Raw genomic sequence first — 15,447 nt, forward strand, 5'->3', positions numbered from 1 at the left:
AATCCGAAACTATATACTTGGTTTCGGAGTTGAAGTCATTCTGGTGCCACCTATTGAGAACAAAGGGTGGAAGTGCCAGGCGTGAAAAGGGCCTCCCCCTGGTGGAGGCGCATACACCGGAAGTGCCCTTTGGAGCTATGTGGCAGCTAGGAGGGCCATCTCTAGAGTCAGCATCCAATAGTCTCCCCAGGAAAGAAAGAGAGGAAGAACTAATGAGGTGGAAATGGCACTATGAAAAAATCAGAAATGCCTGCAAAAAAAGGCAATTTCACCCACCTTGGCAAATTATCTAGCACACCTAGAGAGGCATTTTTTACCAACACAGAAATGCCTTTCGACAAGGAAATTTAAAGGAGAAAGTTCATTACAAGGAATGTTATCCTAGCAGGCCTTTCTGCATGATACATCACAAGAATCTCAGTGTGGCCATGGCCAGGGACTTCATAAAAAAATCCCCACGAAGAGCCCAGAGGTGAAAAAAAGTTTTAAGTATATATAAGTATACAAAAGGATGGGAGAGGCATTAAAAGAAAATAGTTGGTATAAAATTTTGTTGAGGACTAGTCCTGTTTAGGGGTGTTTTGAAAATTAAAAATTCATTATTTCTATCAATAGCAACTTTTTTGCTAAAAAGTAAGTAAGAGGTGATATTGTAATACCAGAAGCCATTCATTCATCTGCTGATTTGAGCAGGCAAACATACACACTGCAGATATGCAGTGGAAGGGTAAATGGGCTCTTTAAAGGTTGTATAAAAGTGTGTCCACATTTCAGGGGCAGTGACAGACCTCTACTTTGGAGGTGAGGATTTCTAGTTCATTTGATAACGCTTTAAATTGATGTTTAGGTGAATCAAAAACAAGACCCCAAAAATAGTTTTGGGGAAGCAGTTGATGAAAAAGGTGCTAAGCCACTCTGCTCCAAAAGCAAGACAATATTTTGCAAGGATGAGGTAATTGGTTACCAATGGAATATATTTTAAAGCATTATAATTTGTATGGTCTCCAAGCATGTTAAAGTTTGTATGTGTTGTATTTTTTGAACATTTGATATAAAGCCATGAAAGAATGGTGATAATCAAACTTACTGACTTGAAAAATTTGCTGAAGTTTCTGAAGAAAGTAGAACAGGGAGAAATAAGTCATAAAAAGGGATTAATGGCCTTTCAATTCCTTCAGGAGTCTCAAAGGAGACTGAATTGTTCTCCTGCATGTGAAAGGTTATCATATGCAATTTCACCATAACAACAAAAAGCAGCAACACTGAGAGTGTCACAGACTGTACTAGACACTTGGAAATTTTGATAAGAATACGGATCTACCCCTCCCTTCAGGGAACTAAGACAAATATGTGTTCATTGAAATATAAATGAGGCCTATGCAAAAATTACAATGTTTGTCAGTAGTAGAAAGTTAGGAAGTGCTGGAAAGGAAACAATAAGCTTGTTTTATATTGTAGGGTATATGCTTGCCTGATGTACAGACCTATACATTTCACGCTAGGCTTGGTATGCCTTTTCATTCCATTTTCATGGGTATCAAAGAGAAGCATCAGCCAGAAATGTCCGCTCTCATTTTCAACTCATATTGGTCAGAGCCCTACTAGTGACATGGTGATTCCAAAGGTGAAACCTCAGGGTCGAAAGCCAAAGAGAGAGAAGAAACATCATCCTGCTGAACAGTGGAGAGCAGTCAAGGACACAGCAGCAAACAAGAATGAGGGTGCTGGCACCTGAAGCTTTCCACATATCTATTGCTGTCAGTGTGAAGATATTTTTAAAATCTCAAATAAATAAACTATGTACTGTATGTGTCATAATGAGGGAGGGCTATCTGGAGGAAGAGGGCTTCTTATGTAATTTAAAAAATGTTAACAAGTTTGTATCAGAACAAGAGTGCTTTACAATGGGAAATGTATAAAATTTATGAGCCTACTTTTTTATTTATGGAAATAAATTGGTAGAAAGTTAAATACTATGCTCTTTGATAACTAACTGAATGTTATCAGTTTTAAACAATGTTCACATGTTTTAGAAATATTATGGGCAAAGCTACATAATGTCTTCCTATATTAGTACATAAGGATTTCTGTTTATGTGATAGACTTTTGTTTATGTTATATGAATACTGATGCAAAAATTCTTTAAGGTAGAAACAGATAAGTATAAATGCCTGCAGATATTCTAAGATTATATGTATGCACATATATTTTTCCTAATTAAATTTAGAAACTTAAGATAAAATATTGTTAAATTTATTTTATGATCATGATAGCCTTAGACATTATTTTTTTAAATATTAATTTTGGTCATTGGGCATTTGTAACTATGCCAAAAGGGGAGATTAGCAACATAATAAGCCATAAATACTTTTATAACAGATGATTTAATATATGTTATCCTTTTAATGGATTGGTAATCTTTCAAATACCTCTTCGGAAAATGTAACTTGTACTCTTCTGTTGGCTATAGATGAGACTATAGATAAGTCTTTCTATAGATAAGACTATAAATACATAGCAATCTCTCATAGAAAGATATCTCAAAGATAAAAGCCCTTGAAAGAAAATTATTTGTCTCCAGCATATTTAAATGCATATGTTCTGTAAAGTCACTAATTACATTGTATGAATACCTGGAAAAAAAAATCCAAAACTCCAGTCTGGTTACTAGGAGAATAAGCTGTTTCCATGGTAACTCCCTCTTGTAAACATTCTGTTTGCTCCTGTAGAAAAAGCACTTCATTGATATAGTGGTGAATCTTCTCATTGGTCATGTTGACACAAAGCTATTGAGGAGAAAAAGAGAATAATTCACAAGATAATATGGCCATGCAGATCCACTCTAAGAAATATTAACTCAAGAATGTTCAACACCAATTAGCTTATTGAGATAAAGCATTACAGTATTCCTGAGAAGCCAAAGTAAGGAGATTTACTTGACGTTGTTGACTTCACATGGTCTGGTTAGTCAATATAAAGTATGCTACAAATAACAGCAAGTATGGTTATGACATTAGCTTAAAATCTAGAGTCTAAAATATATTGGAGGATTTAAAAATATTGTTGAAAGAAAATATTTGGTCTTTAGTCAACAAGTGAAGATAAAAAATGGATTGACTGTGAGATCCCAGAGGAGAAGCATTTCTTGCCTCCTCATTTCTGTTGCAAGAGAACATGCTCAAGAGAACATGGGTTTATCTTAGAATAACCAGTCAAAGCATGCTATTGCAGAAACTATGTCCTTTAACTGAAAAATTTTTTTATATTCCTCTGTTATTTTTCTCTATCCCAATTAGGAAACAAATATGTTATTTTTCAATCTTAAAGTTTCAGTTTCTTGATCTTAAAACTTTTCTTAAAATATTAAAAAAATAATATAACCCAAATCTAATCAAAATAAAATCTTACTTCCCACTAGGCTACTCTCCTAATTTTCTGCTTTCTCTTATAACAAAAAACCTCAAAAGAATTACCTTTTCTTATTATCTCAAATTTTGCTTCTCCCCAATATTGAAACCACTTTATAATTTTTGCCCCACTGTACCACCAAACTTGCTTTTGTGGAAGTCACTAGTGATACGTACAATTCTAAAGTCAATGCTTAATTCTCAGTGTTCTTTTTCCTCGACCCTTGAGATATGGGACAGTTATTCCTTTACTTCCATGGAGCACTACCTCACCTGTCCTCCAGGACATCACTCTCTCACTGAGCACTGGCCTCCTACCTCACTGGCTACTCCTTCTCTGTCTCCTTCTCTGACTCCATCTTAGTGTTCCAGGGCTGTCTTTGAGCTGTGTCTTCTCTGTCTATACCCATTTCTTTAATGAACTCATTCAAAACAGATGTACCATGTTCCCCAATCTGCACCTTATCCACTGTTATACTAGGTAAAGTTTAAAAAGCACTTAGAAATACTTAGAATTCAGCACCTCACTGAAAATAATTAAAGGCAAATAACATATACAAATCAAAATTACTTATAAAACATTTTAATAAAGAAACTAGATATTTGAAAAAAAACAATATCTAGGATTATATTTAACATAAAATGTGTTGTACTTATAAAGAAAATGTCAAAACTTTTGAAAATCACACAAGACTGGACCACCATGGGTTCCCCCTTCCCATGTATCCAAAGTCTTCTCCAAGTCTGGTGTCTTCATAACACCAGTTATATAGAAGTAGAAGCTCATCCTACACATTCTTGTCCATTGACTGGGGGTTCATGGCTTCTTCTAGGATATATGAGTATCCCTTATGCTTTAGTGTCCAGTGAGTCAAGTCACCTTCTCAAATGACCAGTACCAGATAGGCTTTAATTCCCCATGTGGCATCTGGGCTTGCTCATAAGGGTGTGGTTTATGAATTAAGAATGAGTGAAGGATAATGTATACATAGGAAAAAAGCCATCTTTTTTTCTCACAGATCCAGCTATTTCGGGGAGGGGTAGGGGCTTATAAGTCTCCAGGAACATAAAGAAGTCACCACCGGGAATGTTCTCAAGGAAGATACTAACACGTTAGAGTATAGGGCACTGGTCAGAAAACAGAAGGCATTCGTGCTGAGACAGTGATGGTGTCCTGTGAAGTGCTGAACACCAGCATTGACGTGTGCTGTGAAGTGTCTTTGCTTTTTTCCAGGACCAGAATTTTGTGAGTAGGTATTGAAAGGTCAAATGTCTTCAGAAATGTGGTGATTGGAGGAGGGCGGGACGGCAGGCACCCAGACTGCCTTGACAACAGCTGGAGAGCTGAAGCTCAGAGGTTCTTGTGACTTAATCTAGTCAAGGTATTTCCACGATGACTACATCATCATTTCATTATTAATATAACAGATGGAGAACAGTCAATAAATTAGACATTCACTAAATAAAAATTTAAATATTAAATATGTCTTATATTAAAATAAGACATAATTGCCTATCTTGACACCCAAAAAGTAACAAAAATAGTTCTTAGTTATAGGTCAAAAAATGGTTTTTGCATCCCTGCTTCACAGTGAAAAATGATTTTTATAAATTTGGTAATAAATGAATGTCTGTATATTGAATAAGCTTCCTTATTGTATTCTATTACAAAATAAAATCTAAGTTAAAAGTAAAATATGAATATGCCACATTGTTGCTGTCTTGGAAGTCAATTTATTTAATTATTTTTTAGAAAATGTTTAAATAAAGATTTTATTTATTTGTTTGTTTGTTTGTTTGTTTGTTTTTAGAGAGGGAAGATGGGAGGAAGAAAGAGAGGAAGAGAAACATCAATGTGTGGTTGCTTCTTGTGCACCCTCTACTGGGAACCTGGCTGGCAACCCAGGCATGTGCCCTGAATGGGAATCAAACTGGTGACCCTTTAGTTCGGAGGCCAGCACTATATCCACTGAGCCACACCAGCCAGGGCAAATCATTTTAAAACCTAAAATAAAAAACAACAACAACGAGAGAATTTCCTTAAAACTTATAATCACTCTGCATCATCTTTCTGCATAAGTTTTCTTCCTTCTAACTGATTTGGCCAGTAGTTATAGAACTTTTCCTTTCTTCCCCATGACAAGTAGATTTTATGAGTTATACACAAACCTAGAAGTTATTTATATTTAAAGCTAAATGTTTCTTAAACTCATATTTCCACTGATCAATTCTCCGAATATAAAAAGTACTAAGACTATAGTCACCAGGTGAAAACATACAATATAGAAGAAAATTTAACTTTACATGCTTAATTGTTAAGGCAAAAACAACTGGATATAAATACAGGGTAAGAAATTTTGTGCATTATAACCAGCAAAGGGAGGGATAGAATCCGGTATTTAAATATCATATGAAACATATTTACCTCTATGTAACTGATACAATCTAGCACATTCATTATCTTGAGTTGTTCTATTAAAACTAAGTGATATCCATAGATCAATAGCTGTGTTTATATCCAGGAATGATTATGGAAAAACAAAACATTTTCTGTAAAATGATTTCTATGTAGCATCATCCACAGTAGCATCCCCATTGTGAAAGGAAAAACATTTAACCATTGTTTTCATTTTAATAAAAAAAAGTTCTGAAAATTGTTGTTAGAGAAAAAAGTGGGAAGTTTAAAAATTAGCTCACTTTCCTTAAAAAGTAAAATGTGGGAAGTGCTCCTCCAATCTAATACTATGTGAAAGGCCTTTAATGCTAAAGTAATTTTGTTGCTAAAGATTAATAAAGATTGTTAAAGTGTGGAATAAAGTACTTACAGAAAACAAGCCTCCATTATGTACAGAAACTATACAAATATATGTACAGAAAATGATTGACTCCATTATGGAATAAAACCATTGTAACAGATTCTCTTTGATTATGTGATATATGAAATTGTAATTATTTTAACTTTTGATTTTAAAAAGCAAATTTAATCATTTAATACAACAAAAATAGGCCCTGTATCTCAGCAGTTTGATTTAGAATTAAATTAAATCACAATTAAATAATAATTACTTCTAAATTTTGGAAGGTGTGCCTAAATATATTTTAGGAAATAGAGTGCTCCAGAAATAAATGTTGAAACCATGAAAAATAAGGTGATGTATGTTACTGCATGAAAGAATGAAAAGAAATCTAATAAAGGATTTCAAAATAAGAACATCAGTGAATGATTCTCTATTATACAAGAAACATCCAAATTATATGACACTTACCTTTCTCCTCATTTCGAGATTATTTAATTGAAAATACTTAGATAACTATAAATATCTCAAATATATTCAATAGAATTCTCTTATCATTTTGCATTCAGTATAGACTGCAGCTTTGTAGCTACAAAAATTACTTCTGATTACAATCTGAATAAATCTTCTTACTCTTTTTTATTGAATTTATTGGGGTGGGCATGGTTAATAAAATTACAAAAGTTTCAAATGTACAACTCTGTAACACATCGTGCATGTTGTAATGTGTGTTCAGCAGCCCAAGTCAAGTCTCCTTCCATCACCATTTATATCCCGTGTTACCCTTTTCTACCTGCCACTCTATCCTTTCCCTCTGGTAATCATCGCATTGTTGTCTGTATAAGGTTTTCTTTCTTTGCTTAATCCCTTCACCGTTTTTACCCAACCCTCCAACCTCCTCCCCTCAACAGCTGTCAGTCTGTTCTCTCTGAGTCTTCTTCTGTTTTGTTTGTTAGTTTATTTTGCTCATTAGATTCCACATATAAGTGAAGTCATATGGTATTCATCTTTCTCTGACTGGCTTATTTCACTTAGGTTAGAACTCTCCAAGTCCATCCATGCAGTAACAAAGGATAAGATTTCCTTCTTTTTTTATAGCCCAGTAGCATTCCCTTGCGTAAATGTACCACTGCCTTTTTAATCTGCTCATGTCCTGATGGGCACTTGGGCTGCTTCCAAATCTTGGAGATTGTAAATAATGCTGCACTGAACACAGGGATGCATATATTCTTTTGAATCAGTGTTTTGAGTTTCTTCAGATATATTCCCAGAAGTGGAATTGCTGGATCATAAGGGAGTTCCAAATTTAATGTTCTGAGGTAATTCCATACTGCTTTTTACAGGGGTTAATATCCAATTTTTATAAAGAACTTATAAAACTCAACACCAAAAAAATAAAAAACCAAACAGCCCAATCAAAAATGGGCAAAAGATCTGAACACACACTTCTCTGAAGAGGACAAACAGACAGCCAATAGACATATGAAAAGATGCTCATCATTGAAATGCAAATTAAAATCACAGTGAGATATCACCTCACACCTGTCAGAATGGCTATCAATAAATCCACAAACAAGTGTGGTCAAGAATGCGAGAAAGGGGAGAGCTCTCTCCTGAATTGTTGGTGGGAATGCACTAGCTCTAGACTGTCTTACCACTGACCATCTCTGTATGTATACCTGGATGTAGGTTTTGGCTGACTTGGGCATTTTTATAATAAAAGATACATTTAATTATTTTTATTTATGAATATTTTATTGAACTGAATTTTGGCTTTACAGAATTGAAATGCTGTTTCAGGCAAAATGGTGATGTCAAGTGTGAAATGTTGACAAATCTAAATTAGAAAGAGGTAGAAGGAGTCAAGATACCAAGTCTTCTTTTCTTTCCCCAGGAGTGTCTAAAGCACTCTGCCTATAGCAGCTTGTGATTTTGAATAGAGCAACTCAACTTGTTACTCTCCTGGTCAAAGTGATTCTTAAAATGTATGGCTTCTCCACTGGTCTTCTAATAATGTTCAAGTTGCAAGCATTAGATGGCATATTGTGAAATGGGGTGTCCCTTATAATATATATCTAAACGTTTTATTGTACAACATGCTCTTTTTATTCTGGGTGATAAAAAAGTAATTTAGTAGAATCCCATTGGGAAAATTTCAGCTTGCTGTGTAAAACCGAGTATCCTGTGGAGCAGTTTTTGTTTTGCATCTTTAATTACTGTGGTGCTTTCTGAAAGGAAATGTGTTTTTGTATTTCTAACCGAGAAGAGTAATGCTGGGTGGTAAAGGGAATCACTGGGAGCACATGCAATTTGGAATAGAAAGTTTTTCAAACTCACTTTCGAGTAATGTGTACATTAACTTTCTTTTACCAAAACAGTTCACCTTTCCTTATTCTAAACTGTTGAAAGCACTCACTGTTTGAACCAAAGTAAAAATATAAAAGAAGTACTGTAACATGAACTTTAAAACTGCCAGTAAATGTAGTTATGGGACCAATACAAACATATCATCCTATTTCAGATACCAAGTTGAAAACTGGAAAAATGTATCCCACCATCCAAATGGTAGCAAAAAATCATGGCAAGAACCTGCTTAATTTTTATTTATTTTCACTGAATTGTGTTGTATGTTAAACACACACTGAATTGTGCATATGTGGTTGTGTGCTAAACACCATCAGAGAAAGACACAGTGAATGATTTTTATAGGCAAATTAGTTTATGTATTTAGAAACACAAATCTCCATCAATACTTGAGAATATTATAGACTTTAATGCAAAAACAATAATCATTTTTACTTTTCAACTCTATCCATCTGAACTGTTTGGGTTTCATTATATTTCCAGGTATTACTCATAGTAGACTTGAATATAGGTGAAAGGTTAGGCTTCATAGATGATAATGAACAATTATTAAATACTGTTTAATTAGCATGCACTTTGTACATAAAGTGCTGTTGCTAACTGGTTTAATAATAAAAATTACATACCCTTTGAAAAAACATTTTAGAAACAGAACATTATTGCTTATCCAGATGGCCTATCATTTGTATTAATGACAAACTTAATTTCTTGAGTAAATTTTCACCAACTGTTCTCCCTTTATTACTGAGTGAAATATATCAGAAGCAAAAATATAATGGAGCATGACATATACTTCACAGAATTAAAGTAGGAGATTAATTAAAGCTGTCTCCAGTTAAAGGCAGAGTCCCAGGCATTGGACAGTGATTTGCAATCCCACTGAACACTGGAATTAGCTGGGGGCTCTTTTACAAAGGCTCACATCCAGGCCTGACCCCGAACCAATTAAATCAGAGTGGGGCCCAGGCACTGATATATTTTAAAAGCTTTCCAGGTGACTCTAATACATAGACATGGTTGAATGCACTGAGACAGATGATGAAAAGGAGCACGCACAATCCATTAACTGATTTGCTCATCAATTAATGTATTACATATACACACACATATACATGCCATACCTTTATATAAATGAGAGAAAAGGATGATGTTGGTTTTCAGATATTCAATATTTTTCAAATATGTTCAGCAAAACACTAATTGTATAAGTTGTCAATTACTATTGTCTAAAAAAGAACAAAACAGAAGCCTATTGGAAAAACATTGAGCTAAGCTAATGAACTTCTCTGCAGGACTTTTCAGGGCCTTTACCATGCCAAGTGTGCTGTGAATCTCCAACTTCCTTTTTGGAATTCCTTGTGGCTTACGAGGCTACTATATGTTCTTCCCCCAACAAATCAATTATTCCCAATTTTGGCTCAATATCTATAAAATGGCGGGTGTGGGATGTTGATGAGGGCCAGTATTTTTTTGATATGTTTCAGTTTTCAGATTCTATAGTTTATTTTGCCTTCTTTGATTTCCTATCACTGTAGAACTTTTCTTTTCTCCACCCTTGTTTGGGGAAAGTCATTTATTACAATAATATATTATGGAGAATTTTAAACATATTCCACAGTGAGAAGAATAACATGATGAACCTGCACCTACCATCAACCAACTTCAACATTTATAAACAGTTACCAGCTCATGCCAGTTTTGCTTTATCCATTTCCCTGTTACCCTCAAAACTAGCCTCATTTGAAGTAATTCTCAGACATTGTGTCACTTAACTAGCGAATATATTGATACAATTCTCTAAGATATAAGAACTTAAAAATATAGCCATATTACCCTTACCACATACAATTTCTTTCAGCAATAATTTATCAATTTCCCAAATATCTAGATTTCACATTATTCATTAAGTCACAGTTTTTTTATTTAAAAAATTAGGATCCACATAATGTCCAAATATTTAACTACAGTTATGTATCTCTTTAAATATACAGGTCACCCTCTTGTTTTGACATTTTTGCACTTGCATTTTATATGTTGAAGAAATCAGGTCATTTGCCCTGCAGTTTTCCACATTCTGGATTTTGCAGAGTGTGCCCCTGGTTTATTTTAACACGTTCCTCTGTACTCTGCTCCTGTTAATTAGTGGTTAGCTCACAAAATTTCATTACATTCAGTTTTTTTCCTTTCCTTCCTTCCTTCTTTTTCCTTCCCGCCCTCTCTATTCTTTCTTTCTTAGCAAGAACACAGGATACACATCTTGTGTGTTGTCACTCTTTAGATAATGTTAGCAATGATTGATATTTATTGCCTAGATTATTACTTTTTAGAAGCTACAAAATGGAGTTGCTCTGATTCTGTCATCCTTTCTTCATTTATTTTCAATGGGTCTGCATCAAGTTATATTTATAAATTAACTTAGAGAAAATCAGCATCTTTATAATATTAAGCCTTTCTCTCTAAAAGTATAGTGTATATTTCCATTTGTTTAAGTATAATTATATGACTTACAGGAGCATTTTGTAGATTCCTTAATTTAGGCTATTTACTTATTTTTGACAATGTTGTCTTTATTTCCATACTGCCTTCCAAAAACGTATTTTAAAAAATATATAAAAGTAATTGGTTTTACATGCTGATTTAACAACTTGCTACTTTATCAAGTTCTCTCATTGTAGTAATGTTTTCATTCATTTTTTTCAGTTTTCTAATATATGATCACCTCTGTAAGTACACATATTTTTAGTTCTTTTCTACTTTTTGCCTTGAATTGGCTTCCCTTTTCTAAGATCATTGGCATTGCAATGTGTAAGAAGGTACCTGTGTGTTGTTTATCATCTTCTTATGTATTAAGCATATAAACTGTAAATTCACTTACTGTGAATTTACATTACACAGCCTCACTTACTGTGTAATGCTGAAGAGTCAGCTAGAGAGGTTTTCCTTTTAATGACTTAGGAGATACTTTTACAGTACTAGAGGTCAATTTGATATAATAAAAAGGAGTTTATAGAGTTTAAGTGTTACTTAACAGAGAGAGAGCTGATAACAATGTAATTAAGTCATCAGGTTGTAGATTCCTCACAATATGTACTTTGGAACTCAATTTTTAGAATGTCCCTCTCCATTGACTCATAAAACTATAGTTGATGTGTGTGTATATATATATATTACCCTGAATATTATATATATTATACATATCATATTTTACCCTAAATATTTTGTATATTTCTTATAATATACAAAATAGCTTGAAAAGAAATTATTAATTAAAAGTCATAGAAAATAGATTAGCATTTTCTATAAACTGAAACAAATTGTCATCTAAAGGATCACACCATCCATATAATCTTTTAGAGCTACGTGGGGATACCAAGGTTGGAGATGCTGATGTTGTAGTGTGCTTCTTAATATTTCTTCCCATTGGTCCCTTTTCTAAACTGTCAGTTTTCCAATGGAGGAACAGTTGTCAAGAACAACATACATATATTTCTCACCAAGTAGAACCACTAGGAAATACACTGTGAAGATTTTTTTCATAAAGGTTTATTCTTAAAATTTCCACAAAAAAACCCCACATTTGTTAAGCTTCTATTAGATACAAAATGCTACACCAAATACAACTTCAGCCCTGTAGATGTTGACATTTTGGTGAAAAGCTAATGGATATGGGCCAAAAAGCTCAAAACTAAACAAAATAAATACTTACAAAGACAATGATATTTTTCTGGATTTGAGTCTGAATATAATATTGGTTTGTTAAATGTTTCTTTGAAAGTTTCCAGTGGAATAAAAAGTGAGGATGTTCACCTTCTATTAGCAACTCAAGAATCTAGAATGTATCATTTAAATCTATGGCCTTTAAAAAGTTGCCATGAAAATTTAGGAATTTGCTAAGTCCACTGTAAAATGAGTTTTAGATTCATCACAAAGAAAATACCTTTATTCTTTTAAATGTCTTCTAGTTACTACTGTGCACAATAGCCAAGCAAAACTGCTAAGAAAAAGGTATATAGTTTTAAAAAATATTATTTTTTCATTTGTTTAATAAATGGTCTTGAGATTTTACCTATAAATGTCTAAAACTAAATTTTTATTTTTTTATTTTTAAAGAGTATACCAAGATATTTATTTATTTATTGCAATTTTTAAAATTTATTTAAAATTGTTGATCAAGTACAGTTTTCTGTCTTTTACTCCCATCCCACCCCACCCACCCAGCTTTCCCCCTCCCTCCCATTTCCACACCCCTTAGTTTTTGTCCAAGTGTCTTTTATACTTGTTCCTATAAACCCTTCCTCTTTTCCCCTGAAATTCCCTCCCCTCTCCACTCTGGACAGGATTTAATAAACAAAACCCATTCATTATTATATAAAAGTCTCAGACTGTGAATATATACTAAAATATATCATTAAAATATTTAGTAGAAAGAATAATAAGGGCTATACATAACTGTAGTAAAAAAGGTTTAATGAAAATAACACATTTTGTACATATCAGCTGTCAGCACGCACTTGATAGATAATTGTGTTGGGCCGTGAAGCAGGGCATTGAAAGCACAGCCCCTAGTAGAGCCCTTGACATCATTCCACTTGTGGTTCCTGCATGTGGTTTAGCAGGCTATGGGGAATCCAGTGAGTCTCACTGCAGACACGAGAGTCTGCATGTTTCCCAAGATAAAAGTGTAAGGAAGCAATATAGCTGCCAGATACCAATCAAACATCTACACTGAGAAATACATCGCAGGCGGCAGCCTGCAGACCAGCACATATTGTGCACACTACTGGTCACTCTTAACTTCCCTCTTTATTGTGGGCATCACTATTTTTTTCTTTTAATAAGCAATAAATAAGTAAAACCATGAGTTCTCCTTTATTAATCCATGAATACAAAAGTATGAAAAGAGAAAAAGCATCTATTGTCTTCTTGATCTCATTTCATACTAGATTTCTTGCAATGTTTTCTAAAAACCATGCTTTATGAAAATTCACCAGGATTAGCATGATTTTGGATGTACTTACAGGATGCTGTATCACCTTTAAATTATTTTTTTTAATTTAATTGAATTTATTGGGTGACATTTGTTTTCAATAACATACAGGTTTCAAGTGTACGACTCAACAAAACATCATCTACACACTGCATCCTGCACCCACTGCCCCAAACAGTCTCTTTCTGTCCTCATCCCCCCCCCTTTGCCCATCTCTGTCTACCCCAAACTCCCCTTTCCCTCTGGCTATCACCACACAGTTGTCTGTGTCTTTGTATTTATATATATATATATATATATATATATATATATATATATATATATATATATATATACACACACATATATACATATATATATACATATATATTTTTTTGCTTAATCCCTTCACCTTTTTTATTCCAGTTCCCCAACCCCTCTTCCCTCTGACAGCTGCCATTCTGTTCCCTGTGTCCATGTATCTTTTCCTATTTCGTTCATCAGTTTGTTTGTTCATTAGATTACACATATAACTGAGATCATATGGTATTGACATGGTTTATAGCAACTGTTCCTGTTGTAAATAGGAACACCTGAAAAACTTTTAAAAATGTAGCCACCCTTTCAGAAGAGAAAGTAGCTGAATTTAAAATGTTTTTCAAGTGTTTCCATTTACAGTAGAAATAGTAGCTACCTGACATTTCTTGAACAGGTATAGTGAGTTAGAAAACGCCAGAATTTCTGTAATAGTAACTTTGTTTAATCTCACAACTGTGTAATCTATTGTAATCTTCATTTCACAGGTTAGAAAACCAAAGCTCATTATAATCCTTTCATCTTGGCCAAGAGAGCTGGAGAAAGTCACAGAACTGGAACTCAAATTCACTTTGTTTAACTCCTTATCCAGTGTCCCTTACCAACATGTTAGCATTTCTCCCTAAACAGAGTGGAACTGCAATTCTTAATGTACACGTTGGTTTTCTATCTTTCCACCTATAACTTTTTATACTTCTTAGTCCTGGTAAGGCAAATTCTATTTCTACTCTTTTCTTTAACACTTAATTTTTAGATGCTTAATTTGATTAGGCTATTCATCTGGTACTACTAAGATACATAAAGAATTTAGTGTCTTTCAAGTTGCCCTAAATTGTAAATGAATTCAGAATAATCAATGCCTCTTTAATGTATTTTCATGCATTTCCCATAGTCAAATGTATGCATGTCACATAAAGATGAATCTATAAATAACAGCATTTAGCATAAGAAAGTATTTTCATTCTGATTTTTGGCCAAGGCTTCTGAAGATCTTTGCCCTGATTTCAAAGACAGATGTCCTCCGTCCGTCTGTCTGACCTACTTGAAATAGCAGAAGCACAACTCAGCTCTTCATCTTGCATTGCGTTTTGAAACAAGTGCTTCCATTTAGAAAAAATAAAAAGATTGTGCCAGTTGTTTACAAGACCACACAAAAATGATGAATATGTCAACAAAGCAGAGTTATTCATTTCAAAACAGGATGACAAGTACTCCTTTTAATTGTGTATTTGAAAGTAATTATACAAGTAGTCTCTATTGAATTCAAAATAACTGATTGGTGGTAAAAACATTAAAGTTTATAAAATTTCAAAAAAAATCCTACTTACTTGTTCAAATTCATTCTTTTGAAATTCTTCAAAACCAAAGATATCCAATATTCCAATATCCAAGGTCTGCATGCTGAAATAAAACAATTAGACAGTGACTAGGCATACTTCAAGCTTCCACATGGCCTCCTGCTCCTTGGTCCTTCAGGTCAGAGACATCTGGTCATTTAGCATCCTAGTTACTTGAAGTATCAGCATGCAAATAATTATTCTACAGTTTGATGAAAAACTCTGAAAATTATGGGGAAAGTGTTCTATTAATGCTTTGATTC

The 15,447-nt window shown here is 33.7% G+C and overlaps 1 protein-coding gene across 1 annotated transcript in view; it reads right to left on the reverse strand.

The window, feature by feature from the left end:
- Positions 1-15,447, reverse strand: part of MYO16 (myosin XVI) — a 660,093-nt gene that overhangs the window by 205,671 nt on the left and 438,975 nt on the right. Inside the window, exons 21-22 of the mRNA XM_053670348.1 lie at positions 15,176-15,248; positions 2,634-2,786 (exon numbers count right to left, since the gene is read on the reverse strand). Coding sequence (XP_053526323.1) covers positions 2,634-2,786; positions 15,176-15,248 — 226 coding nt within the window. The remainder of the gene's footprint in view (positions 1-2,633; positions 2,787-15,175; positions 15,249-15,447) is intronic.

Source organism: Artibeus jamaicensis, unplaced genomic scaffold (assembly GCF_021234435.1).
Source record: "Artibeus jamaicensis isolate MK-2021 breed Jamaican fruit bat unplaced genomic scaffold, CSHL_Jam_final contig_559, whole genome shotgun sequence".
Taxonomy (NCBI): domain Eukaryota; kingdom Metazoa; phylum Chordata; class Mammalia; order Chiroptera; family Phyllostomidae; genus Artibeus; species Artibeus jamaicensis.